Source organism: Oryzias latipes, chromosome 17, assembly GCF_053564925.1.
Source record: "Oryzias latipes strain Hd-rR chromosome 17, Olatipes_Hd-rR_3.1".
Classification (NCBI taxonomy): domain Eukaryota; kingdom Metazoa; phylum Chordata; class Actinopteri; order Beloniformes; family Adrianichthyidae; genus Oryzias; species Oryzias latipes.
Genome location: NC_136253.1, coordinates 28,782,758 through 28,800,592, shown reverse-complemented (window position 1 = coordinate 28,800,592; position 17,835 = coordinate 28,782,758). Strand labels below are relative to the sequence as shown.

Sequence of the window (17,835 nt, the reverse complement as noted above, 5' to 3'; positions counted from 1 at the left end):
TGCGTTAAGCCTTGCCTCTACAGTTCTGGAAAGAATTCAGTATGTACACGCTGTACACCCCATTCTGTCTCTTCCTGTAGATTTTCCTCAGTCCGATTTCCTTCAGGCAACCTCTGATGCTGCATGGTTAGAATTACACACATCACTGACACGAAGTCACACGTGACTATTCAGTCGTGTATTATCTAGAGCTGGAGATGCAGGTCAGAATCTTTTTCCATTTACCAACCATGCATTAGCCATGACTTATTAAAATTACAGAACAATTTTAAGGTTTCATTTTTCCAGCATCTAAAGCTCAAGAACGGTAAGTCTTTTGCAAATGCTCTGAATATTTTTTTCACAATTAATGGTGCATAGAATATAGATTTTATCTTTTTGCACCAGATGAAAGCAAAGTATGGGGTACATGTAATTTCTATAGTTACTCCCTAAAATGTGCCCCAAGACTAAAAATCAATTAGAATTTTTATTTTGCTATTTCATTCCAGACTACATGACCCTAAAATGTATTCAACCATTCCAGTTTGTCACGATGGAGGATTATGATGTGGACACAGAAGAAAGCCCTGTCTAGTGAGAACACAATGGACCACTGTTGGTACAGCTGTGATGGCAGCAGTGACACTCGGCACCAGAAAGGATTAAGGAGATGCATGGTGAACAGTCGCAGTTGGGCCGAAGAACTGCAGGATATTTTTGCAGCACAGGCTGAGGATTGTTACAATGCAGCACGGACCAGGCTTTCCAGCATTTCTGTAAGTAAATCTTTCACATTTGACCCTTTTTAAATGAAGCAGATTTTGTCCAGTAATTTTGGAGATGCAAAAAATAGAAAATGAGAAAAGCTTCCGATAAGTCTCTAAGTAATGCATGTAACCCATTAACTGTTAATGCTTTTTGTCCCAATAGTTGTTGATCTTGCTACTTTAGGCTAATATAAAATGAGTAGAATTGTTTTAGATTTGACCTGCAGAAAAATTTGTGCGTTCAGGTTCCTTTTATAATATATATTTTTTAATGTTTTACTTGAATTTTAAAGGAATAGAATGACAACAGAGTAAAGTGTTTATTTTGTTATTCAGCCCCCTGCTTGACTGTGGGACAGCTTTGTGAGAGCTGTTTGAAAATTGCTGTGTTTCTGAATTGTGTGGGTATACACGCACTGTTGTTTTTGGTCTATTCTGCTCACAGCCCTTGAATCTGTGATGCGGAATGGCGGCTGCAGGACTTTTCTTCGGAAGAGGAGGCAGAAAATATGCAATTAAGGATTGTTTTATTTTTTTACAGAAATGGTGGATAGACAGAAGACAGGCCCAGATTGCTTAAAGCGGCTGAAATTTATCTGAGAAGTCTTTACAGTGTCAGTTTGGCCTGACAGGGTTTCGTTTTGTCCCAAAAGTCTGTTTGGTACACTGTTTTTTTATTATTTTTTTATTTTTTTTGTCCTTCTGTAAATCTATGTGAAAAAAACACTCCAATAAAAATAGTATTTTTGACAGGATCTTGTCATTTTTCTAATGATTATTTAAAAAGAAAATTAAGATTAACACTACATTTCTGAGTAATGTATATTCAAATCTTTATGAATAAGAAACAGACCAAAAAATGCAGTTTAAAAAAGGTTGTTTTTTGAAAAAATCAACAGTTGGCGGGCCCCATAGCTTCCTGCCGTGCTCCATTCTATTGCATCAGCCTACAAATAGATCCACGAACACCTTATTTTCTTCATCCAAGCTGGCCCAAAACTGTACTGTTTGATAGCTTTGATATTGCTTTTTGTTGCATCAGTAATATTAGGTTGGTGGTATGAGGGTCTGGAACCTAGTGGGAGAAAGTGTAATCAAAGGGATGATAGGAAATGAAGGAAAGCTTGCTGCCCAACACCATACAGCTGCTCTGCAGAAACTTTGTCCTTGAAAATGTCCAAGGTTTTTTGACTAAAAACTGCATAATCATAATTCAAAGAACACTGGGGGTGCTTTTACTGTGGATCAAAAGGTGATTGGAGTGGGATTTTAACTTTGGTTGATATTTATGAATGCTGTTTTTTTATTTAGTCACATTATTACATTTTAAAAGAAATGTGTAGATAGGAAAAGTGGCAAAGATGGTGGAACAGATATCAGATCAGGAAAGCACTTGCAGCACTGAGCATCTCTGTGTGTCTTCTCCATTTCTCTCTCCTCCTCTGCTTCTCTCTCTTCCCACTCTTTCCTCTGCCTCTTCCACATCACCCTCTCCCCTCCCACTGCCTCCTCTCTCGATGCGTTTTCTCTCCTCCACACTCGCTCCTCCTCCCATCCTCGCTCATCTCTCCTGCATGGACCTGCAGTATATGAGAGGGTCTCCTGGGTCTAGCTTCACTGCAGCGTAGAGGAAGGCAGGACGGCTGTTTTAGTGCGATGCGCTGAAAGGATGGTGCACCAGGAGAAACGCATTTACCAGGTTTGTGCTGGCATTCGATTCGAAAGCGTCTAGCAGGTGCTCAGGATGGGTATCCATCATGGGTGGTGGAGATGGGTCAGCCATGCTGGATGAGTTTGCGAGTGAGGAGGGAGGGGATGTTTTCATTTAAGATTACTGTCTGTTTCTATGCTCTTAGTGAGAATGTTTTGTGACATGCATCCACACGTTTGTTTCAGAGGAAACATCTTGATATATTATTTTTTTGTGGTCGCTGTATCTGTTTGTATGGGTGGGTGAGTGGGTGGATGGTCTGTGAGTAAGCAGAATATCCGGTTGTCTAAAATAGGTGGAATAAATGCTCCTCTGTGACTGAAGGCCATTTTTTTCAGTAATGTACCTACGTCACATCCACATCAGATAATGCGTCACCAAAAAAAAAGAGGACACTCATTTGCATTTCCTGCATGCGTGTCTATTTGTGGGAGCAGTTTATCTACAGAGAGCAACTAGATAAATATATAATTTTGGTGTTATTCATCAGGAAACAGCAGAGTGTATGTAGCACAATCCTAATATGCTGATAATTTTTTTTTGTGGTGGAAGAAATTATAAATTGCACATTTGCAGAATTTATGTTTAAAAATACTCAAATTCTCAAAAAAAGTCAATTATGTTGAAAACTGGAGGAAAGGAGGAAAGTTTGGGCAAAAAGGGAAAAAAAAACAAATGAAAAATTGTGATTTATTAAGCACAAAGAGGGAAAGTAGTCAAACCAACAATGACACAGCGTTTTAAAACCAACAGAGCAGACAACACAACAAAACAGCGATTTTAGTTTTATTTCTTTGAACGCCGCCGTGAAGATCACATGTAAAATTTAAAACGTTGTCAAAAAAATTTTGTTTAAAAAAAGTTGCTTAATTGAAATCTCATGTTAAAACTGGATTATCAGAAAGTTATTCAGATTAAATGTTTTCCATTGCCTGTATTTCAAGTAAATGCACTGTTTCAATCTGATTGTGTAGCAAGAAAAAGATGAATAAATGTCTTTCATATTTAGTCTTTTTTTTTATACTAGTAAAGTGTTGTTTTGTTGTTTGTCAGGCACAGAGGAATGAGAGAGAGTCCATCAGGCAGAAACTTGCACTCGGCAGTTTCTATGACGACGAGCCAGTCATCTACACCAGCTGCAGCAAAAACGGCCCGTCCTCCCGGTGCGTTTCAGTTCAGTGCATTAGTGGTGCATGTTTCAGGGTTTGATCAATGTACCTTTTGAAGTCCAACACCACCTTTTTTTTTTTTTTTTTTCTTTAATGTTCTTTTTTTCTGCTCGCTGACAACCAGGGTCTTTGAGCCTTTTCTTCACAGAACAGAAAAAAAGGAAAGTGCTATAAAAAAACAGAACAGCCAAAATCTATAAGTCATGTATTTGTTCTAGCATTAACGTTAAAACAATTTGGTTTCAAAATGTTACTGCTAAAATTTCTTAGGAGTAGAAAAAATAAAACTAAAAATGGAATACTACATTGTCATAGAACACACACAACACAAATGCATTGCTCTGGCTCATTTTTGGATCACTTTCCAAAAAAACAAAAAATGAGAGAATCAAAGTAAGGAACTAACCCCTTAATTAGTTAAGGATTTTAGACTGTCCTTGTTAGGTCAGATTGAAACCTTTACAGATGTTTTTTTTTTTTTGCTTTATCCCCCTAAAATGTTGCAGATTAGTTGTACATGGCTCAATAACATGAACATAATTCAATTTTATTTATTTAGCCCAATATTACAACAATAGTCTCACTGGGTTTCATACAGCTAATTGTATAATAAACATGAAATCATAAAGAGCATGAAGTCATAGAGTTCAATAGGTAATGGGCTTCATCCAGATAAAGTTGGGGGCGCGGGGCGAGCCAGAGGCAGGGTCCATGACCAAGTGCAGAAGCTACAGGAGTAACAACTATTTTATTAAGAACTAAAATAAAAATGTCAAAGCAATACAACAATTCTCATCCTATTTATCATGAATAATAGCTCCGCATGTAATACATGTAATAAATAAATAATAAAAAATATATTTACCTCATTTGAAAACCACATTGAGCAAAAAAGATGACCAACTCTTTGCACTTTTTGTGCAATGCATTAGTGAAGTTGAAATTATTGCGTTCAACGGAATTATCCAGATCATGGAGGTATATTTGTCACGTATATTTTGGAATTTTCCATTTGTTGGCTAAAAAAGTGTGTGTGTGTGTGTGTGTCATTTATCTAAACAAAAATAAAAAAGCTGCCTGGAATTTTTTCTTTTAATTTACAGCCAGCCTGTCATAGAATTACAATCAACAGCTGAACAAAGGAACTCAATATGTGAAGAGTAGACATCCCTCATGTGAGACGGTGGTTAACCTAGAATGCGTCTAGTGCTGTTGGGAAAGATATCCACATTGTGGGATGTTTGGTCACAGCCACTTGTTTTGTCCTCAACTGCAAGTTTCACTGATCGGTGATCAGCCACGTGGCGAGCTGCCTGATGCATGGAAAAACAAGGTAAGGAGAAACTGCTGAAGTTCAGATTGATGTTAGAGGAACTGTGACCAAAAAACCGCTTAACCGCTGTAGTTGTAATGGGAAAACTCTGGAAAAAGGATGTTGAATTGGAAGTTGAGAGATGACCAGACTTGTTTGAAAACTAGTATTAAAAAAGGCTTATCAAAATTCAAACAAAGACCCCAAAATGCTGGTCAGTATGAGGAATTGTGAATATGGCCATAAAGCCATCCTTCTATTGACCGCATCAGCACAATGAGAGTTACTAAATTGATCTGATTTAAATGTGAACTTTGTATGTATTTAATCAGCTGCTCTGTTTTATTTTTGTGTATGTTAATATGTAAAACATATTAATATTGTAGGATTGTTCTGTCAGCTTTAGAGCATGTTTGTTCATCTTATTCACATGACAATACAAAAAGTTAAAAATGCGGCAAATTTAAGCAGTTAAGTAAATTTTGATGTCCTAGAAAAAAATGATAAAATATAGGCTAAACACGTGATAAAGCTGGTTTGCTAAAAACAGACCCTAACCCGGCATTTCCCACTTACCCATGTTTCCAAAATCACATTTATTTTTTGCAACAGAATTCTTTGCACACCCAGCCTGGAAATATTTCCATTCAATGATTTATTTCCTTGCACCTTTTGCAGATTTCTCTTTCATGACGGCATGAACCTCTGGCTGTTTGACATTTCTATCTAGCCTCATGAACCCACTCCAAACAGTGGGACTCCCCCCCCACAGAGCACTGTCTTATGCTTGAGGAAGTGCTTCTCTATCTGCGCATGAATGAGGAAGTGATGCCTGCTGTAAGCTAGCAGTTCCAATCATTATTTAACTTGTGCGAAGGAGAATCCAGCGACATTTAGTGTGGGTGGAAATTCCAGCACCGCCCGGTCCAATTTGAATACTTGTGAATATTTTGAATGAACCAGGACATTTGAAAGATAAATTTTATGGGCAATTCATTGGCATTCGAATTTTAAAAGTGTAATCAAGTGGATCAAAGCTTAAATTTCCAGGTAAAATTCACAAAGATAATTTGGTATTTTACCTCTATTCTTTTGTGTGCCATTTTTGGAGAAATTGCAACATTTTGCTGGTAAGAAAAAAACTGGTTGCTACTTCTTTAGAGCTTTTTAAAACTGCAGTTCACACACTCTCTCAACAGTTAAACAAATATCTAGACTTCTGACAATGAAAATAATTTCATTGATGTTTTAAAACTTGAAAAAAAAGAGGATTTTTATCCACAGCACCTACTGCACTTCCTGTTCTGTTTTATCAATGGAGCTGCTGTGTTTAGCACACTCACCAACCCAGAAATGAAACTTAAAGTCCTCTCATGTTGCCATTGCTGTGGCTTTGGGCATTCAAATTGTTTCTGTATGTCAAACATGCAATGTTTGTTATAAGTAAATTCCCTTTTCACCTTTTAAGTTTCTTTATGACTAAAACCCGTTTTTTTTTTCTTCGCAGGCGGCAGAGTGGAGTGAACCTCCAGGTGTGTGTTGTCAATGATAGCAGCAGCGACAAGGACAGTGATGCCGAGGACAGCAGGACGGAGACCAGTCTGGACACACCGCTGTCACCTGTGGTACGCACCTGTAGAGTCTCAGTGTGCGGTTTTTGGTCACATGACATGGGAACTGCGTGACTGAACCTCTCTGGCCGATGCATTTGAACAGAGCAAGCAGAGCTCATCGCTGTCAGACCGGGACACTGCAGAAGAGGACTCCGATCCATTAGATGACTGTGGGGGGTTTTGGCGAGTGCAAAGACGGCTACAGGAGGAGGCCCGGGTGGCGCTGGCTCTGGCCCGACCCATGGCCCGAATGCAGGTGGAGGTGGAGAGGCAAATCCAGCTGCACAGACGTTCGCCTGTGGCAGACCTGGTTAGTTCAACTAAAAATTGATTATCCAAATGTAAAGGAACACAAAGTGAAAATAAAATAAGCAAGCTGCTGTTACAGTAAACACAACAAAGATGACATAAGGGACTTGCATAACCTCAGCAGAAGGTCACTAATTTGGCTTTCACGTGTTAGGAAAAAACCCCTGAAACTGGTTGAAAATTGTTTTGTGTTTGTCCCTCGATTGAGGGTTAGGGGGTGTTTGCAAACCCGAATGTGCACAGCAATGCCACTGACTGATAATGCGAAACCTTTTAAAGTTCATGTACATTTCTTGTACACATCTACTTTCAGCTTCCCCACCTGCCCCACATCAGCGAGGGCTTGATGAAGAGGAATTTAAAGAGAGGGGACATGAGAGACATGAGCCTCGGACAACTCCAAGTGATCACAAACGATTTCCACTCCCAGATTCAGAGTAAGTTATGACAAAAACAAAAGAAAAATGCTCATAATCTGGACTGGACTCTGATTTTGCTGACAGACATCAGTTTTTTCTTCCATCCCCCCCACTAATTAGAGGAAACAGAACTTGGATCTGAAAGCTGACTAATTAATGAAGCTTCTTCAATGCATTTTTTTTTTCTTACCGTCTAGTTGTGCTTTTCCTTTTTGGATGAGGAAGTGACATCAGCATCTCTTCAACACAGGTCTAAATGAGGAGCTGGTGCAGTTGCTGCTGATGAGGGATGAGCTGCATGTGGAGCAGGATGCCATGCTGGTAGACGTAGAAGACCTCACCAGGTAAACCATTCAGCAATGTGGCTTAATCCCACAGAGATGTCCTAAAATTTACAAACCCCAACTCTGTTTTTTGACAGGCATGCACACAGCCATCACAGGCCCCAAGTGGACAAAGCAAAGTAGCATTCCCATAAGTCTGTTTTCCTTCAACTTCCTACTCGACGGATTGTCGCCATCACATCTGGGCATTTGCAACGATTACCGGATAAACACAGCTGTAATACCACTGCATCAAAGCCAACCAATAAAATCCAAAAGATCATCTATTTTGGTGGCTTTCACTATCACTCAGCATGATTGTTATTGTTGTAATTCAGAGAGTCAGGGGAAATTCTTTAAGCTTAATTACCCCCCTCATCTTCATTTACTGCTTTGTGGTTTGTTTTTTCAGTTTTACACATATTTTTGGTAAAGCTTGGTTGAGGCTTGTTTCTCTGAAGCTCTGTTTAAAAAAAGCACCATATCTGAATGGCTACATAAACTCACTCAAATGGATGTTTTTAATTAATTACAATATTTTCAGTTATCACTACATTGCAAAAAATATATATATAATGTTGCACAAAAAATAACCACCTATGTCTGTTAGTATGCCACAGTGTAGTCAGGAAAATGATGACAAAATATGCTTTCAAAGTTGTTAATCATAGAAATTTCACAAAATATGCAAATCGTTTTTTAGACTTTATTTTTAAATGCTTAATCTAGGAAAAGGTGAACCAGAAATCATAAACTATACAAGCTAAAATAATTTTCTGTGTAAGAGATTTATGCACATTCTATATGTAAATGTTTAAAAATTACTTTAAAAAAAGAATAAAAGAACACACCTTGAGATGTTTCAGTGTTCTCCTGCTCTGCTTTTTAAGAATGTAATTTCACACAAACATACACTTTGTGTTTGCTTTACTAATAATTGTAGTGAAAATGATTGTAAAAAAAAAAAAACAGTTCTGGCAATAAATGTTTCAAATGTGAAAACTCATTCTATATTTGATTTCATTTCTGCAAAACAATTTGTAATCATTTCAAATGATGGCAATGACTTTGAGCTATTTGAAAGTGAACTTCAGTGCTGCTTCTTCCTGCCAAGACATTCATCTGACACTTAACCTCAAGTTAACCTCAAATTTATCAAGTAAATCTACTTCTCGTTCACACATTTGACCTCATTTTCACACATTTGTCATTGGGGAGTCTTGGACGACAACCACAACCAACAGAGGCACATTGTGACAAAAATAAGAGATCAAACAACTATATCGTCCTAAGTTGTTGTTCACCTGCCAGAATATCCCTTCAGGTGTTGCCACAGTGAATCGGCTTCCACTGAGCTGTACCGGACACAACCCTGTATTTTATCCAGGCTGGGGACCAGCACAGGGAGACCCAGCCCCTAACGGCTACATACTGTCGTTAGGCATTAGTGCGAAGGGTCAAATTCCCACACCGGATGACGCTCACCGCAGCCTCTGGAAAATGAACCCTGGTTTTCCACACCACTAACTGAGCCATCCAACATGCATTTATTGGCATATGTGATATTAAAGACTACAAAAAGTAAAGGGAAGATTGAGTTTCAGGAGTTCAGGTGATAAAAGTATTGATTTAAAAAAATGGAACTTGTTAATTTTATAAACACAAAGCTTAATACATTTAAATTTGCTCTGATTTTTTAAATGTTTATGTTATGTTGATTTTTCTATCTATCCTTAATGAAAATTACCCAGGGCTGCATGGTGGCGCAGAGGTTAGCGCTCTTGCCTCACAGCAAGTTCAGGTCCCGGCTGGGGGACCTGAATCAAAACATCAGTGGGGGACCTTTCTGTGTGGAGTTTGCATGTTCTCCCCGTGCATGCGTGGGTTCTCTCCGGGGTCTCCAGCTTCCTCCCACCGTCCCAAAACATGCTTCATAGGTTAATTGGCAACTCTAAATTGTCCCTAGGTGTGAGTGTGAATGGGTTTGTGATTGTGGCCCTGTGACAGACTGGCGACCTGTCCAGGGTGTACCCTGCCTTCGCCCATAAGTGGCCGGGATAGGCTCCAGCAGCCCTGTGACCACGAAAGGGATAAAACGCTAGAAAATGAATGAATGAAAAATGAATGAATGAAAATTACCCATTTTAACTGTCAGTTTACATAATCGGTGGCAGCAGAATTAAGGTCTTCACAAAGAATTACTTTGGAGTCATGTTTTCCATTGCACCTGTTAAAATCGATATTTGAGTTAAAGTTTATTGTTTTTTTATGCAGTGCTGAAGACATGTTTAGACCTTGGTGTAAGCTCAAAACTCATAATAATGTTCCACTTCATTTTTATTTGAAATATGAAAGATTTATTGTAGTCATTGCTGTAAAGCTCGACTTTACCTTTGCTTACTTCAGGTCAAACAAATAGCCCTTTGTTACCCTTTTGTGTTTGTGTGTGTTCATTTCAGTTTCACTCAAGGATTCAGTGATTGTGGGAGAAAAGGAAAATCACACAGCTCTGACTGTCCACTTTCAGTTTAAGGTTTGGTTGTCACCTCAGTGCTATACCCGAGGGGAAATCCCTGCATCACTATGGGTATATAACATTTTGGGATGACAGAGCAGAGCCAGACTGAATCTGATTCTACAACTGCTGACAAGATGCATCTGTTCAAGCTTTGTGAGTTCCCTGCACCTTAACTAAAATGCTTTCACAAGTTCAGGTAAGAAGATTGATCGTGTAGCTTCTTGTTTTTTGTTTTTTTCCCAGACTCTGCTCCTGCGCTGCTGCTGCTGATGCTTAGCTTGCCAGTGTGGCAGATCAGCGAGTCCCTACCAGTGATGAGCACGACACCAATGAACGACTCCTGTGTAAATTCTGCAAGGATGCTTTTGAAAAACATCACTCAGGCTCTAACACAGGTACCCTACTAGTTGACGGAAAAACTTTTTTGCCTCAGAGTTTTGGTTTTAAATGTTTAAATGTGTTTTTTTCAGACAGAGCTCTTTACGGGAATCAACTGCACAGAGCAGAACATGGAGCTGAACACCAACACAAACACACCGTATGTGTGTGCACCAAAGGTATGCTTTCAAAAAAAAATTGTTGGATAAAAAAAAAGTTTTGTCGTTGCAGTGGCTTTAACTCATTTTTTATATTTTCCCATAGGAGGCAACATGTTTGGGAAAAACCAAAGTAGACTTTAATCAGGTAACATCCCTTATTTTGTGACAAGACAATGTCCATGTGACTTTAGAAAAAAAAACAAGCGAAAACATGTATATACTGGCTTTACTATTACTTAGTTAAAGGTTTCAATTGTCTTTCCATTAAGGAATCCTGTTTGTCAAACATTTGGAGGGATCTGAGCCATTACTACAAATTCTTCACGGCCCAGCCAGATCTCCTCCGTGTCCCAACTGTTATCCACAGCCTCAGAAAACTGATGGAGGTGAGTCTTTATCCCATCAGTCGTTCACTGTTCAGCATAATTTCTTTTGCCACTATGAAAATTGTTAAATTTTTAAAGAAAATGAAAAAGTACACGTTGTTCAGATTACTAGTAAAAAAAATGAAACAAAGAGGATATTTTACTCTCGACAGAACTGCTTTGTGGAGTCTTTGCCTACAAACCTGACGCAAAATGAGGTAAGGGATTTTTCACATTGCGAGTTTCCTAGTCATATTAACATGATCAACTTAATAATCTAATTTGTGTTGCTTCAGGCTCCTGTGAACCATGCGAGCACCTACAGTGAAAGGTTAAATCTCTGCAAAACCCTGAGAGGTTTCCAAGTCAGGACCATCACAGTCAGCCGCGCCATCAGCTACATGAGCTCTGGTGAACACACTAAATAAATCCTCACCGAGCTCCAACACAGGACAGTTCATCAAGCTTCAGAACAAAGCAAATTCTTGGATCCTATAAAAACAGGGGATGTGAGATTGGGTGGAAAATGCAAAAACACTGTGAAATGCACCAAATGTTATTATTTTTTTAGGGCAAATATTTATTAATCTGTGTGAAAATTAGATCTTACATCGAAACGATGGGGAAGAGTATTTTTCAAAGAAATATATTTACAAAGTATGTGCTTTTTATTTATTACATTTATTTATTTGTATGCTATTTATTGTAATGTCGTTATCAACTTGGTTCTGAAAATCATAAAATAAAGATTTTGCTGATTCAAAGTTTTGATTTTCTAGTATTTATGACAAATTGTGCTTGAATAATTCCTATGACAGATAAAAAAAGAAAAGAATCTGACATTTCTATAGTGAAAAGCCAAGATCAAATGACTGCACATGTGTGTAACTCATAGGAACATCTAAGTTAACTTGCATAAATGTAGTGTTTGCTTTCTCTCCACTTGGAAAGTCCAACACATTAAAGATCAACTAACAATCACTGACCTTTTGGGCCAATAGAAAGTCTTATGCGAAAGGAGGTCAAAATGGGTCATTGAGGTTCGAGTCTAAAAATTGCACAAATGTTTTGTGATCAGTCATCTGGTGCAAACATTTTCTTAATCCTTTGATTGTGTCTTTTACTGGAAAATGAAATAAAAAAGGTCTGATATGAAAAGATGACAGAGATAAAAATGACACAGAATCTAAGAATCAAGCTATCTTTCTTCCCAACAAAATTGAGCTTAGAAAGACAGAAAAGATGCTCTTTCTTATCATTAATCAGGTTATTAGCTTCCTGTGCTGCCTTAGTTTCACTTTGTACAGATTTCCTGTCAAGTGGAAATGATCTAACATTTTGTGACCTCTATGGTTGAGAAAGACCCAAACCACAGAAAACACATTACAAGGTGCCAGTCAAAATAGAATGAGCATGGAATTTTATTTTGAGGCATTAAAACATAAATAGAAAAAAGAAAAAAATAGATTTGTTAATGTCATTGGGAAAAGATGATTGAGATGTGTGTAAGAATTAATTCTCCCTTTCCCCATAAAAACACTTTATTTTTATTCATTGACTGTTCTGAGATGTTGTCTTTCAGTGCTTTTTGTTTTGAAATGTAAACATTTAAGCGAGTGGCTTGTATTTTTGTATTTGTATTTGAGCCTGGCAGTATTTCCTCTGTTGCTGGAGGTAATGGACATTTTTTCCTCTGTATAAAAGAACAAAATCAATATATAAAATATGTCCGCTCTCTAAACAATCCTTATTAAAAACAATAAAATCTTTGCAATCATCTTTTGACTTTGTGTCTCCACAACATACTTTTCAATCTATAAACATCTGAGGTCGTCACGCAGCAAATAATTCTACCTTTAAAATGAAAACCATAGCTAAGGAAGTTTTATTTGCCATTTAGTACATTTTCTATTATCCGTCCAATTAGCGGTAAATAGTTCTTGCAAAATAAAGAAAAGAAAATGTTTTTTGGCTCCAAAGCCTCCTTTAATGTGCTCCATTATGTCACACATTTACCGGTTCACCAAAAAGTATCTTCCATTTTGCTTTTGTAACAAAGAGGAGCCTATTGGTGTGTTTTTTTTATTAAAATAAAGTTTTTCAGTCTTAAACACAAAACTATTTGACTTAAAGACCCACTCCAAAATACATGAAATACATGTTTTTGGTGTTTTTAACATGTTCTTGTGGCATTTTTATGATGACAGAGGAAATATGTGAAGAAAATTGAGCCTAAAATTGAATTTCTGAGTATTTCTTTATTCAAATTGTTGTGAATCAGGAGCAGCCAGAAAAAAAATGCTGTTTGAAAAAGCTTGTATGTATCACGTAGAAGCTCCAGTCGGCAGGCCATAAGCTCCCTGCTCGCTCTATCTTGATGCATCCACTTGCAGACGTCCAGATCCGTGGACATCTTAATTTTTCTCTTCAAAGCTAGAATCTGGCTCAAAACTGTACAGCTGGGTTGCTCCAATATTGCTCGCCATTTTTGTTGCACCACTAAAGTTGTGAGGGGCTGTAAGCTAGCGGGAGAGCGTGTAAACAGATGGATGATGAGAAATGAGAGCAGACTTACTCCGAGCCAAAGATCCCGCCCACAACTCAGAGCCAGATTTCTAATTCCGAATTTCTAACTCCCGTCGCTCTGCAGAAACTATGCCTTAGAAAACAACACAGGCTTTTTTTGTGGCTAAAAACGTCTTAATCATAACTAAAGACAACTGGGAACGCTTTGAAAATAGATCAAAAGATGATTGGAGTGGGACTTTAAGTTAAAATTGGTTTGACACGTTTGAGATACATGTTTTGTTATGCAAAATCAAAATCATCTAACTTATAAAATAAAGGGCTATTTTAGAATTGGTACAATTTTTTTCTGTCATACAGTATTACAAATGATCTTATTGTTCTGGTTGTTTTTATTATTAATATAATTAATATTAAAATCAGATAAGCAAGATTTTATATATATATATTTAATAATTTTGCCAAAGAAAATGTATTATGTTTATGTTCAAAGTTGGAAAAAAAACAACATACATTTTAATAGCACTTTCATTTATGACATGAAAAGCTAGAAATTAACAGATTGCGAGTTATACAAAAATAAAGGATTATTTCAAGTACAGGCATGTTTTACTGCCACCTTGTGGACTTTTAGGGTAATGACCTGCCAGGTGGACCTAAACTGGTTCAATTAATATACAGTCCATGAAAAACAGTCAACAATAAGAGTGAACAGTAAACAATCATTGGTCTCTTTTATTCGCCCCTTTCTCGCGGTATAAGCGCACTTACACGAGCGGGGAGGGGCCCCTGATTGCTGAGCTCCTACAGGTGTGCTTGAGCAGCAGGTTTAATCGCCTGCAGCTGCTCGGACTTTTTTCAGTGCGCAGGGCCTCGTCGCTCCTTCCAAACTCTGAGGATGGACTGCAACCTGCGGCTGGCCGTTTCTTGCTGGATCATGGTCTTTTCTTGGGTTTCCCCTCTTACAGAGAGTCGCCAGACGAACAGCCGAGGTTCTACAGAAAGGCACTTCCAACCTCCAGTCGGGACGCACGGCGGTCTGCAGCCTCGGCTCTACTCGGTGAAGCAGCAGCCGGCCCCGGAGGTACCCGAACAGCACCGCCCCGTCACGGTCATATGCCACCCGGATTCCATGGAGGTTGTGGTGAAGGCCGACATGTTTGAAACGGGCCTGAATGTGGACGGTGGACATCTGCGACTGGGTTCCAACACTCTGGGCGCGGGCGGTGAGTGCGGGGCGGTCCAGAAAGGAGAGGACGAATTCACCATCTGGGCCCTGTTGTCCGACTGCGGAACCAAACTCTCAGTAAGTTTCGAACACAGCGGGCATGCGCGCAATGAGTCCAGCATGAAAAGACTGTCTTCTTAGTCAACAGAAGAGAAGATCATTTATTCCAACGTTCTGATCTACTCACCCGAACCTTCTGCTGATGGGTTGTTAAGATTGGAAGCTGCAACTATTCCAGTTGAATGTCATTATGACAGGTGAGTCCTGCGTGCATATTTATAAATACACCTATTTTGTGCAACAGTGGCCCTGTGGAAGAGTGAATGCCCTGAGACTAGAACGTCGTGAGCCTCAAATCCATGACAGTCATACCAAAACTGGTACCCAAATCCTACCTGCTTGACTCTCAGAATCAAGGGATTGGATTGGGGGTTTAAACTGCCAAATGGTTCCCAATAATGGCTGTCTCTGCAGCTTCCCACTTCCCACGCCTGGCTGTATTGACGACTAATGGAACAACATTAAATTTTATTTTCTCTATAGGAGATACTCTGTTGATGGCATTTCCCTTGAATCAACTTGGGTTCCCTCTGTCTCCACAACTTCTGTGAACGACCAGATAGATTTCAATCTGAAACTCATGACTGGTAATCAGGGCGGGCTTTGGAAATTATATTTTGTCTGTTCAAAGCCAATATGCGGCTTCAACACCCTGATTGTTTCAATTGCACAGGTGACTGGCAGTCTGAGAGGGAGTCTTACACATATTTCCTGGCTGATCCCATTAATTTTGAAGTCTCTGCCATAGTGGAAAATCACGTCCCTCTGCGGGTGTATGTGGACCACTGTGTTGCTACGGCAACTCCTGATGCAGAGGCTAATTTAAGATATGAATTTATTGAACATAAGGGGTGAGCTTAAAGTCAAGCATACTGAAAGTTACTTTTTTTTGCCTTTATAACTCATCTGACATTTCTGCCAAACTAGCTGCCTCGTTGATGCTTACCTTACAAACTCCGGCGCACGTTTCCTACCAAGAACTGAGGAACATAAACTGAGGTTTCAGCTGGAAGCCTTCAGGTTCTATCAAGAACCCAGCAACCAGGTGTGGCTCCAAATGAAACATTTGTACGCTTATACAAGTTTTCATACTGCTTAACCATTTTTGTCGTTGCACGACACAAGGTAACTCGGACACTTTGTGAACTCAGATCTTGGCGTTTTGCGTAGTTCCCCCTTTGGCATATCCCTTCAGGGGGCGCCACAGCAAATCAGCCTTCACTGAGTCGCACAGGTGGTTTGGCAGAGTTTTATGCCCGATGCCCTTCAGCCAACCATGCATTTTTACCTGGCCAATTTTTATTTGTTGGTTATAGTTCAGCAGTAGCGCAAAGGGTCTTGCCCACGGACCCATGTTGGATGAAGCTTATTGTGTTCCATGGGAATTGAACCCTGATTCCCCGTGTGCCTTAAGCAATTGGACGATCAGTCACTAGTCTAATTATTGTGCTTGATCCAAAATTACTGCTGACTGGTTTGGGAAAACTGCTTGTGAGTCACCACTTTTCCCAATTGTTTTCAGATCTACATTACTTGTGCTGTGAAGGCTGTTCCTGCTGTACAGGCCGTCAGTTCTCAGAACCGAGCCTGCTCCTTTATTGAGAACAGGTGATCTATAGGAATAGAAATGCAAAAATGTTCTAGTACTTGTTGCCCAAATCTTAACTGCTACCATCTCGCTCCAGATGGCAATCCATAGACGGTGGTGATCAGGTGTGCAGAAGCTGTGACGTGTTCAGGCGGGGTCAGGAACCGCAAGCTGTGCCATCTCCTAAAATGCCAGTGAACGCCAAAGACCAAATCGGTCTTTCACAGAAAAATATAGTCCACAATAAAGCCGAGCATCAACCGGCTTCTTACGTCCATTTTTGGCCGGGAGCATATCAGAGCCATCACTCCAAACCTCAGCAGTCCAACAGATTTATGAAGAGGGATGCTGACAACAAATTTCGTGAGTAGAACTTAAAGGGCCTATTTCATGCAAATCAACTTTTTAAGCTTTTAAATTGTTAGTTCCTCACAAAAAACAACTCCAAAGCAGTATTTTGATGCAGTCACGCATTTCCGAGCATTCCTTTAAAAACCTGCTCTGAGCACCAGCCCCTGCCAATCCACAAAAACACATTGTGAGCGAGGAACAGCCCGTTCCATGAAGAGTCTGCGCTGCCAGCACCGCCCCCAGGTTAACACACACCCACTTTATACATGGAACTAGTGTTGGTTGATCGGCAAAAACGCTTTCATTGTCATATGCTCAGTTGTCTCTGCAAAAGTTCAGACGTTTTCGTGGGCGAAACAGACATGCTGCGGCTCTAGGTTGACGTGAAAAGGGCGGCACCCACACGGAGTGAAAGTCGTTGCATCAGATCGTGTATTACTTCTGGGTAGGAAAATGATCTGAGGAAATGACTAATTTTATAAAATTGTTTTTTTCGAGTCTGCTAAAGGTTATACATATGGATACAGTTGACTCTTTAAAGGCTTAATAAAAGCATGAAATGGCCCCTTTAATTAAAATAAATCTGAAGAGTTTGTGTTAATTTGATGTTTGTCTATGGTAAAAGCTGGAAAGTATTTAAAATTGACTCTTGGTTTTGAAAAATGTCTTACTTTGCAGATCAAGCTGTCCAACTGGGGCCCCTCGTTGTGCTACCGTCAAGAAAAGTAGTTTCAGTGGCAACAAATTTTTCTACATGGTCAGAAAAGAACAACACCTCCTGAGACCTGGAACACCTGATGGAGGAGTCTGAGTTCGTTTGAGAGATTTGGTCTTGTTGGGCTAAAGAATTTTGCTGCAATCCAATAAATTAAGTTTCTAATGTAAACTTTATTTGTAAAAATGATGCTGCTTATTCTGTGGACCACTCTTTCTCCAGTAAATATTACTGGTTTGTGTCACCTTTTAAATGTATATAATATCGACTAAAGCAATTTGTGTGGAGAAGCTGTTGGTCCATGGACTTTATAAAACTAAAGCGAACAACTTCATTGGTA

General features: G+C 39.2%; 3 protein-coding genes across 3 annotated transcripts; all 3 read left to right on the top strand.

The window, feature by feature from the left end:
* Positions 1 to 617: 617 nt before the first annotated feature.
* Positions 618 to 8,607, top strand: zgc:153615 (schwannomin-interacting protein 1). Its single transcript, XM_011486808.4, has 8 exons — positions 618 to 758; positions 2,336 to 2,448; positions 3,514 to 3,623; positions 6,449 to 6,566; positions 6,658 to 6,864; positions 7,177 to 7,300; positions 7,533 to 7,626; positions 7,704 to 8,607. The coding sequence occupies exons 2-8, from the start codon at positions 2,419 to 2,421 to the stop codon at positions 7,747 to 7,749; spliced, it is 729 nt and encodes a 242-aa protein (XP_011485110.1). The 5' UTR covers positions 618 to 758; positions 2,336 to 2,418; the 3' UTR covers positions 7,750 to 8,607.
* A 1,456-nt stretch (positions 8,608 to 10,063) lies between these two features.
* LOC101158636 (interleukin-12 subunit alpha-like) lies at positions 10,064 to 11,593 on the top strand. The gene is made up of 7 exons (XM_004079338.5): positions 10,064 to 10,276; positions 10,367 to 10,518; positions 10,594 to 10,680; positions 10,766 to 10,807; positions 10,932 to 11,048; positions 11,201 to 11,245; positions 11,324 to 11,593. Exons 1-7 carry the CDS (start codon positions 10,210 to 10,212, stop codon positions 11,453 to 11,455), a joined length of 642 nt encoding a protein of 213 aa, XP_004079386.2. The 5' UTR covers positions 10,064 to 10,209; the 3' UTR covers positions 11,456 to 11,593.
* A 2,830-nt stretch (positions 11,594 to 14,423) lies between these two features.
* Positions 14,424 to 17,663, top strand: LOC100049336 (ZPC domain containing protein 4). The gene is given in 8 exon segments (NM_001104750.1): positions 14,424 to 14,859; positions 14,923 to 15,038; positions 15,325 to 15,428; positions 15,515 to 15,692; positions 15,769 to 15,886; positions 16,364 to 16,449; positions 16,527 to 16,792; positions 17,459 to 17,663. Coding segments are annotated over 8 exon segments (1,380 nt in total). The 5' UTR covers positions 14,424 to 14,451; the 3' UTR covers positions 17,563 to 17,663.
* Positions 17,664 to 17,835: the final 172 nt, after the last annotated feature.

What these genes read in the sequence shown, in the direction of transcription:
- zgc:153615 (XM_011486808.4), top strand. Translation starts at nt 2,419, where the DNA reads ATGGTGCACCAGGAGAAACGCATTTACCAG. An exon ending in AGGAGAAACGCATTTACCAG is followed by an intron (nt 2,449 to 3,513) that starts GTTTGTGCTGGC and finishes GTTGTTTGTCAG; the next exon opens with GCACAGAGGAATGAGAGAGA. An exon ending in GACGTAGAAGACCTCACCAG is followed by an intron (nt 7,627 to 7,703) that starts GTAAACCATTCA and finishes GTTTTTTGACAG; the next exon opens with GCATGCACACAGCCATCACA.
- LOC101158636 (XM_004079338.5), top strand. Translation starts at nt 10,210, where the DNA reads ATGACAGAGCAGAGCCAGACTGAATCTGATTCTACAACTGCTGACAAG. An exon ending in TCACTCAGGCTCTAACACAG is followed by an intron (nt 10,519 to 10,593) that starts GTACCCTACTAG and finishes TGTTTTTTTCAG; the next exon opens with ACAGAGCTCTTTACGGGAAT. An exon ending in CAAACCTGACGCAAAATGAG is followed by an intron (nt 11,246 to 11,323) that starts GTAAGGGATTTT and finishes GTGTTGCTTCAG; the next exon opens with GCTCCTGTGAACCATGCGAG.